This window comes from Manis pentadactyla, chromosome 11 (assembly GCF_030020395.1).
Source record: "Manis pentadactyla isolate mManPen7 chromosome 11, mManPen7.hap1, whole genome shotgun sequence".
In the NCBI taxonomy this organism is placed as follows: Eukaryota; Metazoa; Chordata; class Mammalia; order Pholidota; family Manidae; genus Manis; species Manis pentadactyla.
In genome coordinates, this window is record NC_080029.1 from 52901100 (window position 1) to 52919048 (window position 17949).

Consider the following 17949-nt stretch of genomic DNA (forward strand, 5'->3'; position numbering starts at 1 on the left):
TATGATTTTTATTTTGAATTCTTTTTCAAGGAGACTGGTTAGGTCTGCCTCTGCAGATCCTTACTCAGGTGTAACTATCTTGGACTGGACCAGATTTTTTTGCCTTTTCATGGTGATAGCAGTGGCTGTAGGCAGGTTGCATGTGTGTTAGCTGGGAGAAGAAAGTCCTTTCCTGCTTGCTGGATGCCTTGCCCTCCTCCACTGCCTGTGATGGCTACCTGCACTCCTGGAGCAGCCACGTTGTTAATCTCCTAAGCTGCTGTTGGTGGAGTGTCCGTCAGAGCAGCAAGGAGCCCTGCGGGGAGTGGCAGGCATGCCAGGTGCACTACTCCATGCTAGCAGTGTCCCTGCCGGGCAGCTGTGTGGTAGCAGCGGCCTTTTGGTCTGGCCCAGGCCTGTGTGTGTTGGGCTGGGATTCTGGTCGGCTCCTGGTAGCACACCTGCTCCCTCTGGCTCTGCTGCTGGTGTGCGAGGGGCTCTTCCACGCAGGCTTCTACCGGGCTCTGGCTTCACTGCTGGCAGTGCGCATGAGCCGCGCCCGGGCTGTTCACTTGCACCGCTGCAGGCTAGCACAAGCCTCTCCTCTGGTGGGCGCATGGATCTGCTCTTGGTTCCTTCCAGCGCTTCCGCCCCCGGCGCGTGCTCCCACTCTCCTGCTACTAGGCCCATGTGTTGGGGTCCGCGCCAGTTGGAGGAATGACTGGGAGGCTGCCTAGTCCTGTGAGGGGCTTCAGAGCTGCACTGCCTCCGTTTAGGGTGCCTAAGTTTCCCTGATATTCCCAGCTGCCGAGACAACTGCGTCCAGCTATGGGTCCCTGTCTCGTTAAGACTTGCAGAAAGCACTCGCTTTTCTTTTGTCTCGGGGGTGCTGGTTGCAGGGACATGCCCACAGGTTTTGCTTTTCCGTTTCTCTAATATCCAGCACCCCATGCACCTTGTGTCTGCATTCCAGGTTCGGATTTCTAGAGCTGGTTGTTTAGCAGTCCTGGGCTTTCACTCCCTCCCCATTCTGACTCCTTTCTTCCTGCCGGGTTTTGGGGTAGGGGAGCATTCGGGTCCCGCCTGGCCGCGGCTTGTATCTTACTCCCTTCGTGTGATGCTGAGTTCTCGCAGATGTAGATGTATCCTGGCTGTTGTACTCCATTCACTGGTGTCTCTTTTAGGAATAGTTGTATTTATTGTATTTTCATAAATATATATGTTTTGGGGAGGAGATTTCCTCTGAACTACTCACGACGCCATCTTCCCATTGAGTATTGGGTCTTTTTATTATTAAAGCACAATTTCCCCAAATATCTTTAAACAAAGAATAACAAAGAACAGGCAAGTGTTTTATTAAGCAGATATTGAGAAGAAATGGCTTACGAAGAAATGACCCTAATGTGTAGGTGTTTAGCAATGTTCCTCTAAGTGTTAAATAATTAGGAACATACTTACACTGAAGTTATCCACTTATTTAACTATAAGTGAGTACTTTCATTTTTAACTATAAGTAAACTAAAGATGGCCATATGCATATTTAACATCCATAGTCTCTCACACTTCCTTTTAAAAATGAGTTATATTAATGTTTTTTAATTTTGGTTTAAAGGCTTTTTCTTATTTATTTATATCTTTTATTATTTTTTAAATCAAAACTATTGCTTTACCTACAGACCTGATGCTCATCAGAATCTGGCGATTGTTTTAAAGAAGTAGAGGCAAAGATTTTTTCATACACAATGTTAGAAAAACTCATCAACCTGTTTCTGATTCCCTCATTAAAAGGAAAACACTAGCACATATTTTTAACATGGTGTTTTCATGCATTCTTTTTTCCAAATTAGATATTTGTTTTCATGCATTCTTTTTTCCAAATTAGATATTTGTATATGGATTTAAACTTTAGAATATCCTCATTTGGATCAGTTGTCAGACATCTGAAACAAGTAGGCACAAGAACAGAAAATGCTAAAATCTTAATTAATTTTGAGCACTTTACCTAATGACTTTATTCCAATCAAAATCCTGAATGATTTTAAAACGTTACACCCTAACCTCCAGACATCTAATCTTCTACACGCACTCATATGGATATGAGTTATACAGAACTTCATTTAATGTGAAGTACATTGCTATATAAACTGCAATTTGAATCCAATTTGAAACCCATCATTAACATCTTCCTTTAACCTAGCAGTTTTGTTGCAATACTTTTATGGTTTCCACTAAACTTGATTTCCATTTTTGACGTATTCAAGTTTGTGAATTCTAATTGATGGTGTGAATACGGCATGTCTATTTCAATTGATAATTTTAAATAACCAATAGTGCAAGGTTTTCAAAATCCTCTTTGAGGGAGAGAGCTATATCATGAAACATTGGTAATATTTGTAATTGGAAACAATGAAGCATTGGTTGGTATCAGATGTGTATATTCTGGAAGCAGATTGCCTTGTCTGCATCTTCTGCTACTTTTTAGCTAGTGAGTTTGCTTAACTTTGTGTTTCAATGTTTTCTTCTATAAAATGACTTGCTATTACAGAAAGATAAACTATATGAATATATTAAAACAATACCTAGCACTTAGTAAATATTCAATATCAACAAACACAATTATTATTTTTATTTTTATCATCCCTCAGGATATATGTAGGGAGATAGTTTGACAAACTTTTGAATCACAGATTTTTAATGTAAGTGAATATATTTGGTGTACATAATGGTCTATTTTTAAAATTATTTTATTTAATTGAACAAAATACAGAAATCTGTTTTTTCTCTTAAGCAATCCTATTTTTCAGCATTTCATACCTGAGTGGACATTTTTCTCACAATTTTTTTAGTTCAGGTTCTTAAAATTAAATATTTCATAATAAAGCATACTGAATAACTCTTACGCCATGAAAAACTGATTCTTTTTTGACACCTGAAGCTTTCTTTCATCATATTCAAAGTCTTCACACTGTACCATTTAATCGAAACTGCAGAGGTCTACCGTTCTAAGTATTCCAAAGAATGAAATGCTGAGCTCATTAATAGCCAGTATGCTTAAAATAAAACTGATATCACAGGAGAAGTTTTCCACAGGCAAATTTGATTGGATTATAATGAGTGTATTCAGTTTCACATTCTCTAGTTTCTTTTGAGGTTAAGGAATTACTTTGGAATCCAAGTAGTTTAGACTGTGTTCTATATAGCATTAAGGATTACTTCCTTTTAGGGATGCTTTCCAAACTCAGACTCAATTGAGCTTTATGAAAACACAGTGTGCTTGAAAAGGTTTAACCCAACACTATCATGTTTATCAGCCATTAATAATTGAGAGGACTGAATCTTCTAGGTTTAGATGAATGACACACATATATATTGAGAATTTAAAGAATCCATTATTTGAAAGAAATCTAATAGGTCATATACACTCAGAATTCTCACAGAAAATCATTCAGAGGAAAAAAGTAAATTTGTATTTAGGATATTTCCCTGTTAGGTGTAATTAATTACATTTATAACCTCTGACATTTAGAAAGAAATTTTTAAGATAAGTAATTGCAAATACTTTATTTTGTTAGACAACTACAAATATATCTTGAGAGTAAGTGTATATCACTTAACCTAATTGTGTTGACTCTGGTATCATTAGTCTCCACTCCGCTTCAACATTTCATCCAATGGCCATATCTCTGATCTTGTAATCACTCGAAATTTCTCTACCTCTGAAATATTAAATTCCAACAAAATTTTATTTATCAACTGCAGCTTTCTGGCTTCCTGACTCCATCATTATCAGTGTATTGGCTTTTCAGGTTTCTGACTTGTCTTACTAATGCTATTGAATTTCTTCCCCCATTAGTTTCCTCCTGAATTCATTTCCTTCCAGAACCAGCTAGAAGTCCTTGGTCAGTCACTTAAATTATTGCCCTGTCCACTTGTCCTTTTGCTTTACTTTTGAATCTCCACTCATAATATTAAACTGCTGAATTATGAAGACTAAATGCCATCTGTATCACTTACCTTTTGCTGTGTAACAAACTACTCCAATACCTAGAAGCTCAATATAATCAAATTTTATTGTATCTAATTATCTAATCTCTAGTGAGTCAAGAATTTGAGCAGAGCTCAAATAGGTGGGCTATTCTTCTGCTTCCTGTAGATTGTGGTATTTTCTGGGGCACTTGCCAGTATTTTGCAGGTGGCTTGTCTAGTATGGAAGGTCCAAGATAAGTTCACATGCCTGGAACCTTGGTGTGGATTGCTAGAAGTCTGGGGTCTGCAGTTTCCTTCTCTATATACTCTCAAGACCTCTTCACATGGTACAGGGTAGTTGAGTTTGTTACATGCTTAGGACTCCCAGAGTGAGTATTTCAAGAGATAGGAAGTGAAACTACTGTGATCTGGGCCCAGGAATTGACACAGGGTCATTTCTGCTATATTCTATTGGTTAAAGTGATCACAGAGCCTACCCAGATTTAAGAGAAGACATAGAACCCAGATCTTGATGGAAAGATATTGTGGACATCTTTATTCTTTTCTATGATTCATTCATCTGTGCATCTATGCATTCATTTATTCAATCAGTAATGTTTTGGCACTAACTCTAATGCTAGGTACTTGATGGATGTAGGGGATGAACCAATGGCTGGGAGTTGCTTCATAATGGAACTTGCATAAACAAGATAGAACAAATGGTGGTGTTATGTGGGTTATAAATACAATGATAGGTAGTATTGCATCATTAACAGTAGGAGAGATGTTTTACTAACTGGTAATCAAGGGCAGACTTTCTAAAGAGGTTGAAGCTAAAAGGTAAGAATCAGAAGCCATGGAAAGTATAAAGGAAACAGAACAAAGTCAGGGGTCCAGAGTCCAGAAAGGGCTTGTTATACAGCAATAAAAAACCTAGGCTTCTGAAACATAATAATCTAAATGAGAACGGTTGAGAATAAGGCCAGAGCCAGCACTTACAGGACCTTGTAGGCCTGCTTCACAAACAGAGATACGTCAATCAAGTGTTCTAAGCAGGAGAGTAACAACAGTTGACTTTCCTTGTAAAAGAAAATATGGCCAATCTTAGAAAAATGAGAGAAGGTCAAAAAAAGCAGCACATTGGCCCCTTAGAAAGCTATTGCAGAACATTTGTTGTGGTCCATGTGAAAAATAATCTTTTTGGAAATGAAGAAGCACTTGCCTAGCAGGTGTCCCTACTGTGTAACTAACAGGTGCACAACTTCAGTCCACTATACTCCAAACTACCCCTCCCTTTATTTGCTGTCTTCATCACTGACACCATTTTCCACTCATTGTCCAAGGCATCATTTGTGGCCCCACTGACGTTACTTTAGTTCAGACCTCCACCAATGATGTTATGTTCTCTTCCCTTGAGGTTCATGCTCCTCCCATCTCCTACAATATTCCTTCTAAAAGATTGGTTAATTCAGTATAAAGCTTTCTTTAAAAAATTTTAAAAGACCCTCAATACCAACTGGTATTAAGAAACACTCAGTACAAAAATCCAAACTCCAAAACATGACATTCAAGGATCATTAAATAGAGTTTCTGTCTTTCTTTCCATCTTTATTTCTTCCCAATCCCTCATGCACTTTTTGTGCACCAGCTATATTCATTTATACTTTGCTGCACAACCCTTCCTGTCTGTCTCCTCCTGACCTTTGCATTTGCTAATGCCCCTACCTGGAATGCCCTCTCTTATTGCTTACCCAACTGACCATTTCCCATGTATCCTGGAAGACACAGCCTACGTATCACTTCCTTGGGAATCCTTGCCTGGTCAATCCTCATAGTGTTACTCAATTCTTTACTTCCTATCCTAGAATTGTTGTTTATACTTCAGTTTTACAAATTAGCTATTTAAATGTCTGCTGTTGTGCTAAACCATAAACTACATGTAGACAGAACTTCTTTTCTCTCATTCATTTTTTTATACTTAGCATTATATAGGGAGAATTCAAAAAATTAAATTCACAGATAATATTATGATAATTAGAATTCATAGAATAGTTTAAACATATTTGTTGAAAAAAACAAGAGGATCCAATCAACAGATTAGCAGTGAGAGGGAAGAACAATAGTATAAAAAGTAGATGGAATAGCATGTAAAGAATATTGGATGGCATACTTGGTGTGGCAGTCCTAAGTCTTTGTGTATCTTGATGGAAGGGATGCCAAATAGAGTTGTACATGCTTTATACTGTACAACTCAAGATGGTGCCATACTTATCTAGTAAAGTATGTAACTGTGTTATGTGGTGCAATTATTAGTGGTCAGATACAGTTTCCTTGACTAATCTCATTATTAGCACACAGGAAATAATTGTTATTTATTATGATCATTGGGAGTCATTAAGTAAAGGACTATATATTGCCTCTAAATAATGAGGAAAAAAATTTGAAACACTGTTTAGAAATCTTCCCATCAAAAACAAAAAGCTTAGTTACCTAACACAGCAAGTTTTAATTATATGGGGAAAAAATCACAATTAAGCAAGATAAAAGAATCATTACAGTGAGATGAAAACCACATCTAACTGGGGCATAATTTGCCATTTACTTGTAGTTGACACATGGATAATATGACTTGCAGTGAAGTTAAATTCAGACCAAATATTTAGAAAATAGATTCATTTATGTACTTGTGTTACCTATTTTATTAAATAATGGCTACCCAGAAACCTGAAGACTGAATTTCACAGGGGAATAATTAGAATTCATGACTTGAACCAATGGCTTTGTCTGCTACAAGGTCTAATGGTAGTTTGAAGACTGCATTTTGTACTCAGAATGTCATTTGGTTACTGACAGTATAAACAAACATAGTCATGACAATATTTTTCTGGAAAGCAGCTGGAAAGAAAAAGTAAACTGCCAGTTTCACCTGCAAGTGTTTTTCTGAAACAGTGAGTCTCGTTCACTGCCCACACTCCAAATCACATTTCCCATCCCAAGCTGACATTCCTGGTCCTAAATATGTTTGTTCAACACCTACCCCTAATACTCCTTCCCTGTTGTTGATTGTATTCTCATAAATAGCTTCTCACAGTAAGATCCACTGGCTCATTGCAAACAACATATTTTACCTATTCTGACATCTTTTCCACAGATCCTCCTGCTGTGGAACCAGCATTCCTGGAAATCCGTCAAGGACAAGACCGAAGTGTCACTATGAGCTGCCGGGTCCTGAGAGCCTATCCAATACGGGTGCTGACATATGAGTGGCGCTTGGGCAACAAATTATTACGGACGGGTCAGTTTGACTCTCAAGAGTACACAGAGTATCCAGTGAAGAGTCTTTCCAATGAGAACTATGGGGTTTATAATTGTAGCATCATAAATGAAGCTGGAGCCGGGAGATGCAGCTTTCTTGTTACAGGTAAGATTCCAAATATTTTGCTGTATAAATTTTTTTTTAGATCAAGGTATCTTAGACTTGTGTCAGTATAAGAATGAAAGCATTTTGCAAATCCATGGAGTATACTATGAAGAGCTTGACTGTTCTAGTTAGAGCTACTCATTTATTTTCATGGCATGTCTACTTTAGTAAAGGTCTAATAGATAAGATAGTTTATGTTCCTATAAAACCAAACAGAAGTTTATATGTACTCAAGTAGATTTGGTGATGAGGTTGGTTATTTTGAGTGTTTCAGTTTTAATGTGACAAATCTTAAGCTTTTTTTAGATCAAATTGCAAGTATTAAAATGTATTTTCTTCTGAAAGTCTAAAATCCCTTGTGAACCAGCACCTGCTTTGGTTTTCTTAATAGCAGAATGAGTACTTTCTTTTTTTTTTTTTTGTCTTATTTATTTACTTCCTCTTAATGTATGATGAAATCTCCATTTTGTTCTTGGCTTAGGATAGGTTCACAAATATTCAAAGAGAAAAACAATAAAATTGTATCTGACATATGATGAATTGGGGAGAAGTATCAATATTTTTTGGTGCCATTACTTTTAATGTATTACAAGAAATATTAAGTCTGCATTAAATCTTAGGTACTTATTTAAATTATGTTTATAATCTATACACTAAAGTAAGTCTGCATTATTTTTTGAGCTAGAGATTAGGCATACATTAAAGAATATATTCCTTTACATTACTATTTTGCTCTAGATGAAGTTAGTTATAATAGTTGGAGTGTTTATGCTAGTAAAGGAAGAAGTTAGACACTGTATTATCTGAAAAGCAATAGTAAACATTAGGATTAAAATGTTTTAGACTTAATGAAAACTTGTTCATAGGTAATAAAAATTCTTATCAATATGTGCTTATAACTGTAAATATTAATCACCCGGAGACATTTTTACTTCCTGAAATGTACTGCTAAGTAGATTAGATATAATTGACCAAAGAATGAAGGTGTCCTTTCTGCTGGATCTTTCTACCTCTTGGTTTTCAATCCCTTTTATAAATAGTAAGTTGAACTTAAAACTTTTCTACTTTGATTTTTTAAGTGAACTATTAAAACAAAATTAAGTCTTGGTTAATACTACTACTATGGCAATCTAACTGCTACTTTTATCCCTAGGAATATTTATAAGGAAAAGAGAATGCAGTCTATTTCTCCATGGGGGCAATTTGAATGGCATGTGTACTTTGATTCCTTGTTTATATTATTGTCTCAAAGGAATAGGAAACCTTCAAAGACAATTGTTTTTCACATACTGGTGCAAACATAGCACCTTGCTTTCTTTCATTAATCCCCAAAACAAATATATGTCATAAAATTAATTAAATCCCTTTCTTCAATCTTTGGGATTTACACACATTCTAATTTTCTTTTGGTGGCATTGTTTTCTAACTCTAGGCTGGTTTAGAACATGCTGCCTCTGCAAGATTTTCATTTGGTCTCTCTTATGTGATCCAAATCCTATTTTTTTTTAACTAGAAGACAAGCTGAGACAAGAAGAAACACTAGCTCCATTTTTTTCCATTTGAGATCCTTGGGGTGCAGTAAGTAGATTGCAGTAACTCCATAAAGGAGTAAACCTGTTATGGGTTGTCCATATAACAAGGAGAAGAAATAGCCCAATACATTAATTTGTCTCTAGTGTGTACTTTTCAATCTTCAGGTCAAGATGTCCACATACAATCTGATATAGTGCTGAAGAAGAGCAAAGGTAATGATTACATTCAAAGCACAGTGTAATCCAAGAAAATATATAAAGAAATCAATGATTCTATAGAATAAGATGTCTGGAAGAAACAGAATTGCCATTTACTTCTTCTACTACAACATATCAGAATTATTAATTCTTATGTATTCCTATAATTCAAAATCCCTTAAAGCTATACAGAGGGAGCTAGAGAATATAATATATGCAAGGATATATATATATATATATATTCTTTATGTCTATATCCTTTGCCCACAAAACACATCTTAGAAAATGATTCTGTGTACTTCTTGAGACCCAAACTAAGAAAATTTTACATTTTTGTTGCCACAACTATTTTACGAAATTAAAGATCTCTCTTCCATTCATGAATGTTATACTGTTACCCAAAAGTGGGCTTGATCTCACTACACATCAAAAGGCACACATTGAATGAAAGGGCATCACAAACCTCACATCTATACTTGAGCTCCCAGGAGAGCCCAAAAGTTCAGACCTGTTTTCCCCATTTGTATTTTGTGTGTGATGTGTATGGGTGTATGAAGATGGGAGAATGAGATTGTGTTTACTAAGAAGTTACAGAGGGTGTGAGAATATTTTCCTATAAAAGAAAAGAAATAAACAAAGGTATTTTGGAAACAATGACCAGCCAACTTTATAGTACAGTCATGTTAGAGAATATTAACTCTAATTCTACAAAAATAGTATGTATTTTGATTTATTTTATTTACTAATTTTGTTATGATGAGTTTAAGCATAGTTCTCTTTGTAGTTTAAGAACACCATTTATGTTGTTTTCCTATGGGAGAACTTTTACAAGTTCTAGAAAGTATTTATACACAATTATACATACTGAGACTTGAAAATAACTTAAGAATTTTATCAAGGGGACAATTTTAGACTATTTTCAATGAAAAGTATTAAAGGGGTGTTGTCCTTTTCAACAGGTAACAGTAGATATATTTTCTATAAAAACTTTTATTGAGTAACTACAAATTTTAATGGAGCATAAAACAATCAATATGTATTGTCTCTTTACTGATGAAATTTTTGCAATCTAGAAAATATTTAACATTTACTGTGTACCTACTGATTGCCAGGTACTAGATTAGACAATCTTGTAATCACAAGCTTTCACCGCTTTCACAGCTTTCACAAGTTAAGGATATATGTCAATATTTTTCAAGCATCTGAAAGTATAAGTAAAACTTCAGGTAACCATAATTTAAGCAAGGAAACAGAAATAGAACAATGAATATTCTTTTCCAGAATTTTTTCCGTATCATGTCAGGTTCTAAGTCTTGTCAGTTTTATATTTGCATAGTATTCTGAATCAATAATTGTTTTAAATTCCTATTTCCCCTTTTATGCTCTTATATTATGGCAGACTTTTATTTGATATCTGAATTTTCAGCTTTTTCTTTCAATCCTTTTCCACACTGCTGAGATTTATTTTTCTAGAATATGTATCTTACTCTTAGAAACAACAGTGCTCTTCATGGCCTACAGGTGATACGCAAACTCATTGTCATGAATTTTCTAACCACTCATTAATACCCCAAAGAAAATATATAGCATCGTCTCTCTCTACTCCAGTCAAATTAGATAATGCTTCTTCCCACAAATCACTCCAAATTTTTTAAGGATTCTGCACCTATGTTTCTATGTTACTTTATTCTGAAATACTAGCACTTTGTAAATACCTCTACTAGAGTTATGGTGACGTTTTTGTATGCCTTTAACAGAAGTATGTTGACCTTTGCCAAATAAAGATGTTTAGGCATATATTATTTTAGGATCACAAATTAAATTCATATGCCAATATTTGTCAAGCATCTTAAAGTATAAGTAAAACTTTAAGTAATCATAAGTTAAACAAGGTAAAGTCACTTCACTCAGACTAAGGCCTTAAAGTACCATTTCAGAAACTGACATAATGGCTCTCTTTGACAAAGTTCTCAGGGATTCAGGCTTCTTCCATCTTATTGCTCAACTGTCATTAGTAGATGGTGCTTCTCATAGCCTAATGGCTACTTAAATTCCAGCCATTACTTCTACATTGCAGCATATTCCCTCTTTTTTTAAGGATCCATCCAATAGTTTTAGACACTCCTTCTACTGTATTTCACTGAGACAACTTAATCATATTGCTACCTGCAGTAAAGCCTGTGGATATCAGTTTTATTCTAGGAATATTAAGCCACCCTTTCTCATATATATTTTTAATTGCATTTATGGAAAATAGGGCAGTGTAATTAAGTTAAGATTGTCAAAGAAAATCTAGGATCTACTATTTTTATATCTCTAATATTTAACACCATGACTGGTCATCACAACCACTTTTCAGGAACCATGACCATTAACATGTTAAAATATTTTTAAAAGACAATAATAATTTTAGTAATAAACTCTTAAAATATTTTATTGATAAGCAATGGAATTGAGGGTACTGTGTTGGGCACTTATTGCTGCATAACCAATTGTCTCAAACTTAGAATCTTAAAACAGCACACCTTTATTATCTCATAAATTCTGTAGGTCAGGAGTCCAGTCATGACTTAGTTAGATCCTCTATATGGGATCTCACAAGGCTGTGAGCAAAGTATTGGCTTGGATGTTCTTATCTGGGGGCCAATTTCAGATAAGTAGGTGAATCACTCCCATACTTATTAAGGTTATTGACAGAATTAATATCCTTATGGTTGCATAATAGAGTCCCCTAGCATTTTTCTCATTGTTGGCTGAAGGCCACTCTCATGTCCTAGAAGATGTCTGCAGGTCCTAGAGACCACCTGTAATTCCTTATCATGTGGGCTTTTCCAACACGGCTGCTTCATCAAGCCAACAAGAAGAATCTCTACCTCTAATAAGCTGAGATGGGATCTTATACAATGTAACATAATTAATGAGGTAATATCTCATCACAGTCTCCTTCCTTCCCCTCAAATTCCTTTGACAATGACACAATAACACATGGAATTCAGTTACTTTGGAATCATTGAGAGTTACCTTAGGATATGTCTGCCAGAAGTACTTGCCACTTGGATTTCTTTTTAAATATACCTACACATGTAGGTATCTTTGTATCTTCTGTATCTGTAGCAATATATAAAGAAATCCTTCATAGTTTAATGACATTCAATAACATGGTAAAGAGGGTTTTTCCAAGCAAATATTTGCCTGTGGCTATTTTATCTCTGCTTTGTAAATCTTTATGTTTGAATTGTAGTTATATTCAGATTGACATATTGGCACTACTATTTTCTCCATGTTCAGCAACAGCAGATAAGACACATAACCAGACAGATCCTAGGAAACAAATAAGGCAAGAGTAAGACATTTTGTGAAAGGCAGTACAAGTTATCACCCAATGAATGTAAAGGGATTCAAAGTAACAGCAAGCTGTAATATTGCCTAAAACAGGGTGTTGGAGGACTCTAGTATTACTTACTTCTTGGGAGTAAAGAGAAATAATTACCAAAAAAGATTTGACTCCAAAATCAAAATATTTTATTCCTCTTTTCTAATGTTGGATTGAATTGTATAGAGATCATATAAAAATATATTTTATTCTCTGACAATGGATATTTGTGCTATTCAGCTAGATACTTGTTTCTTATGAATGTCTAAAAATGGGCATCATAAGGTTGTGGAAAAATCAACATCTATCGGAAGTAAGAGCAAATGAACTGGAGAGAGGCTTAAAGATGGTGGTGTGAGATATGAGACAGAAACATCCTCCCAAAACCACATATAATACGAAAACATAGCAAATACATCTAATCCTGAAAGAGCAACAGGAAAGAAGACTGTGGCAGACTGCCTACACCTGGGGAAAACAGCAGACCTCAAGGAAAAGGGTAAAGTACCAAAGCCATGATCTGGCGGGACCCAAGCCCTTCCCCCACCCCAGCTCACTGGAGGGAGGAAGAGAAACAGAGCAGGGAGGAAGTGGAGGCCTAGGACTGCTGAACACCCAGCCTTGGACATCTGCTCTGGAAGCACGAACTTACATTACACGATGCTCTGGAGATTAGTGGACTTAGGAAGTAAAGGCAGGTGGAACACTGGGAGACGATGAGATTCCAGCCACTTGTGGCAAACAGGGATCCACATCTGGCTGCTCTGGGACAAGAGAAAGGTGGGCAGTCTGAGAGACTTCATAACAGCGAGAGGAATGCTAAAGCAGCAAGGATTGCACAGAGCTTGCTGCTCAGGAGAAAGGACAGGTGGACAAAATTATCCCAGTGCACTCTAAACAGCAGGTTGGGAACTTTTAGGAGCTTCAGGTGCTCCATCCCCCAGGCTTGCTACACAGCTACAAGGACCCCCACTGTGATATGCAGCCTGATGGGCCTTCCCCCAGCCAGCATCAGCTCACAAACTGTCTGCCCCCACCATTGCCACAAATCAGCCAGAGGATGGCCCTACCTATGGCAACTACAAACGCAATGCATAGAGGCATCTACCTGTGCACTTGGCACTCTGGCCCTCACAAAGGAGATAGGCACTGCAGCCAGGAAGCAGGAAAGCCCTCTTTTGTCCCAACAGGCACCACCAACAGCAGCTCCAGAGAGCAGAGCTTCTGGGCTCTAGATAGTGCCACCTACAAATATACAACATCAGAGGAACCTGATTTAACCCCAAATTCTGCAAACACCAGAAAGAGGGTCAAGTGAAAATGAATGCATGAATCTTCCTGAAAGAATAATAATCATAACAATCATAACAATCAAATAAAAATCATAAACATGCTCACAGAGCTACAGAAAAATATTCAAGAACTCAGGGAGGAATTCAAGAATGAGACACAAATATTCAAGAACAGAGTTTCTGAAAGAAAACATACAATGGAGGGACTTAAAAGCAGATTAGATAGAGTAGAGGAGATGGTAAATGAAAGATAAATTAGAGAAAATGAATACAAAGAAGCTGAGGAACAGAGAGTTAAAAGGATTTCTAGGAATGAAAGAATATTGAGAGAACTGTGTGACCAATCCAAGCAGAAAAATATTCACATTATAGAGGTACCAGAAGAAGAAGAGAGACAAAAAGGGATATGAAGTGTCTTTGAGGAGGTAATTGTTGAAAACTTCCCCAATCTTGGGAAGGAGATAGTCTCTCAGGCCATGGAGATCCACAGATCTCCTAACACAATGGACCCAAGGAAGACAACACCAAGACATATAATTATTAAAATGGCAAAGATCAAGGATAAGGACACACTATTAAAAGCAGCTAGAGAGAGAAAAAGGATCACCTCAAAGGAAAACCCATCAGGCTATCATCAGACTTCTCAGAAGAAACTTTACAGGCCAGAAGGGAGTAGCATGATATACTTAATGCAGTGAAATAGAAGGGACTCCAAACAAGAATACTCTGGCAAGATTACAATTTAATTTTGAAGTGGGGATTAAACAATTCCCAGATAAGCAAAAGTTGAGGGAATTTACCTCCCACAAACCATCTCTACAGTGTATTTTAAAGGGACTGCTCTAGATGGAAGTGCTCCTAAGGGTAAATAACTGTCACCAGAGGTAATAAAACCACAATAAAGGAAGTAGACCAATTAATTACTAAGCAAACACAAAAGTAAGTCAGCTACCCGCAATGTTAGTCAAGGGATTTACAAAGAGAGCAGAATATGAAACCTAATATTTAATGAGTGTATATGGAGGAAGAAAAAGAAGGAAAAAAAAGAAACTTTAGGTTGTGTTTGAAACAGCATAATGAGGGAGTTAAGTTAGAGTGTTATATAGTAAAGAAGGTGTCCTTGAACCTTTGGTAACCATGAATCTAAAGCATACAATGGCAATAAGTACATATCTATCAATAATCATCCTAAATGTAAATGATCTGAATGCACCAATCAAAACACATAAAGTCATTGAATGGATAAAAAAAACAAGACCCATCTATGTGCTGCCTACAAGAGACTCACTTCAAACCCAAAGACATACACAGACTAAAAGTGAAGAAATGGGAAAAGAAATTTCATGCAAAACATAGGGAGAAAAAAGCAGGAGTTGCATTACTTGTATGAGACAAAATAGATTTCAAAACAAAGGAAGTAACAAGAGAAAGAAGGACATTACATAATGATAAAGGGGTTGATCCAACAAGAGGATATAATTGTTATAAATATCTGTGCACCCAACATAGGAGCACCTACATATATGAAGCAATTACTAACACAATTAAAGAAGGAAATATAATGCAATGCATTCATTTTAGGAGACTTCAATACACTGCTCACTCCAAAGGAGAGATCAACCAGACAGTAAATGAGTAAGGGGATAGAGGCACTGAACAACACATTAGAACAGATGGACCTAACAGACATCTACAGACACGCCACCCAAAAGCATCAGAATACACATTCTTCTCAAGTTCACATGGAACATTTTACAGAATAGATGACATACTAGGTCACAAAAAGAGCCTCAATAAATTCAGAAAGATTGAAATTGTGCCAACAATCTTCTCAGAACACACAGGAATGAAACTAGAAATAAATCATACAAAAAAACAAAAAAGCCCATATACTCATGGAGGCTTAACAACATGCACATAAATAATCAATGGATCAAAGACCAAATAAAAACAAATATAAAGCAATATACGGAGGCAAATGAAAGTAACTCAGCACCCCAAAACCTGTGGGACGCTGCAAAAGCAGTTCTAAGAGGGAAGTATATTGCAATACAGGCCTACCTCAAGAAAGAAGAACAATCCCATATGAACAGTTTAAACTCACAATTAATGAACTTAGAAAAAGAACAAATGAGGCCCAAAGTCTGAAGAAGGAAGGACATAATAAAGATTATAGCAGACATAAATAAATTTGAGAAAAATAAAACACTAGAAAGAATCAATGAAATCAGGAGCTGGTTCTTCTGGAAAATTAAAAAAATAGATAAACCCCTAGCCAGACTTATCAAGAAAAAAGAGAGTCTACACACATAAACAGAATCAGAAATAAGAAAGGAAAAGTCACTACAGAAACCACCAAAATAAAAAGAATTATTAGAGAATACTATGAAAAATTATGTGTTAACAAACTGGATAACCTAGAAGAAATGGACAACTTTCTAGAAAAATGCAACCTTCCAAAATTGACCCAGGAAGAAACAAAATCTGAACAGACCAATTACCGGCAATGAAATTGAATGGGAAATTAAAAATTACCTAAGAACAAAACTCCTGAACCAGTGGCTTCACCATGGAATTTTATCAAACATTTAGTGAAGACCTAATACCCATCCTCCTAAGTTTTCTAAAAAGTTGAATAGGAGGGAATACTTCCAAATTTCCTTCTATGAGGCCAGCATTACTCTAATACCAAAATTAGGCAAAGACACCACAAAAAAGAAAACTACAGACTAATATACCTGATGAACATAGATGCAAAAATACTCAATAAGATATTAGCAAACCAAATTAAAAAATACATCAAAAAGAGCATCCATCATGATCAAGTGGGATTTATTCCAGGGATGCAAGGATGGTATAATATTAGAAAATCCATCAACATCATCCACCACATCAAAAAAAAGGAAAAAAACCACATGATCATCTCCATAGATGCTGAAAAAGCATTCGACAAAATTCAACCTCTATTCATGATAAAAACTCTCAAGAAAATGGGTATAGAGGGCAAGTACCTCAACATAATAAAGGCTGTATATGACAAACCCACAGCCAACATCATACTTCACAGCAAGAAACTGAAAGTTTTTCCTCTAAGATCGGGAATAAGATAAGGATGCCACTCTTCCCAATTTTATTCAAGATAGTTCTGGATTTCCTAGCCATGGCAATCAAACAACACAAAGAAATAAAAGGCATCCAGATTGATAAAGAAGAAGTTGACCTGTCACTGTTTGCAGATGACATGATATTGTACATAAAAAAACCCTAAGCAATCCACTCCAAAACTACTAGATCTAATAACTGAATTCAGCAAAATTGCAGGATACAACATTAACACTCAGAAATCTGTTGCATTCCAATACACTAATGATGAACTAGCAGAAAGAGAAATCAGGAAAACAGTTCCATTCACAATTGCATCAAAAAGAATAAAATACCTAGGAATAAACCTACCCAAGGAAGAGAAAGACCTATACTCTGAAAATGACTAGATAGTTTTAGAGAAAGTGAAGAAGATACCAATAAATGGAAACACATCCTGTGCTCATGGATAGGAAGAATTAATATTGTCAAAATGGCCATCCTGCCTAAAGCAATCTAAAGATTCAATACAATCCCCATCAAAATTCCAACAGCATTCTTCAGCAAACTACAACAAATAGTTCTAAAATTCATATGGAACCACAAAATACCCCAAATAGCCAAAGCAATCCTGAGAAGGAAGAATAATAAAGAGGGGGGGATTAGGCTCCCTGACTTCAAGCTCTACTACAAAGCCACAGTAATCAAGACAACTTGGTGCTGGCAAAGAACAGACCCATAGACCAATGGAACAGAAAAGAGAGCCCAGATACTAACCGAAGTATATATGATCAATTAATACACAGTAAAGGAGCCATGAACATTCAGTGGGGAAATGACAGCTTCTCCAACAACTGGTGTTGGCAAAACTGAACAGCTACATGTAAGAGAATGAAACTGATTGCTATCTAACTCCACACACAAAAGTAAATTCAAAATGGATCAAATACCTGAATGTAAGTCATGAAACCATAAAACTCTTAGAAGAAAACATTGGCAAAAATCTTTTGAATAGAAACATGAGCAACTTTTTCCTGATAGCATCTCTTTGGGCAAGGGAAACAAAAGCAAAAATGAAGAAATGGTACTATATCAAGCTTTAAAGCT

General features: G+C 36.1%; 1 protein-coding gene across 1 annotated transcript in view; it reads left to right on the forward strand.

Moving 5' to 3' along the window:
• Positions 1-17949, forward strand: part of MDGA2 (MAM domain containing glycosylphosphatidylinositol anchor 2) — a 900504-nt gene that overhangs the window by 762735 nt on the left and 119820 nt on the right. Inside the window, exon 9 of the mRNA XM_057488484.1 lies at positions 7097-7366. Within this exon, the coding sequence (XP_057344467.1) occupies positions 7097-7366 (270 nt within the window). The remainder of the gene's footprint in view (positions 1-7096; positions 7367-17949) is intronic.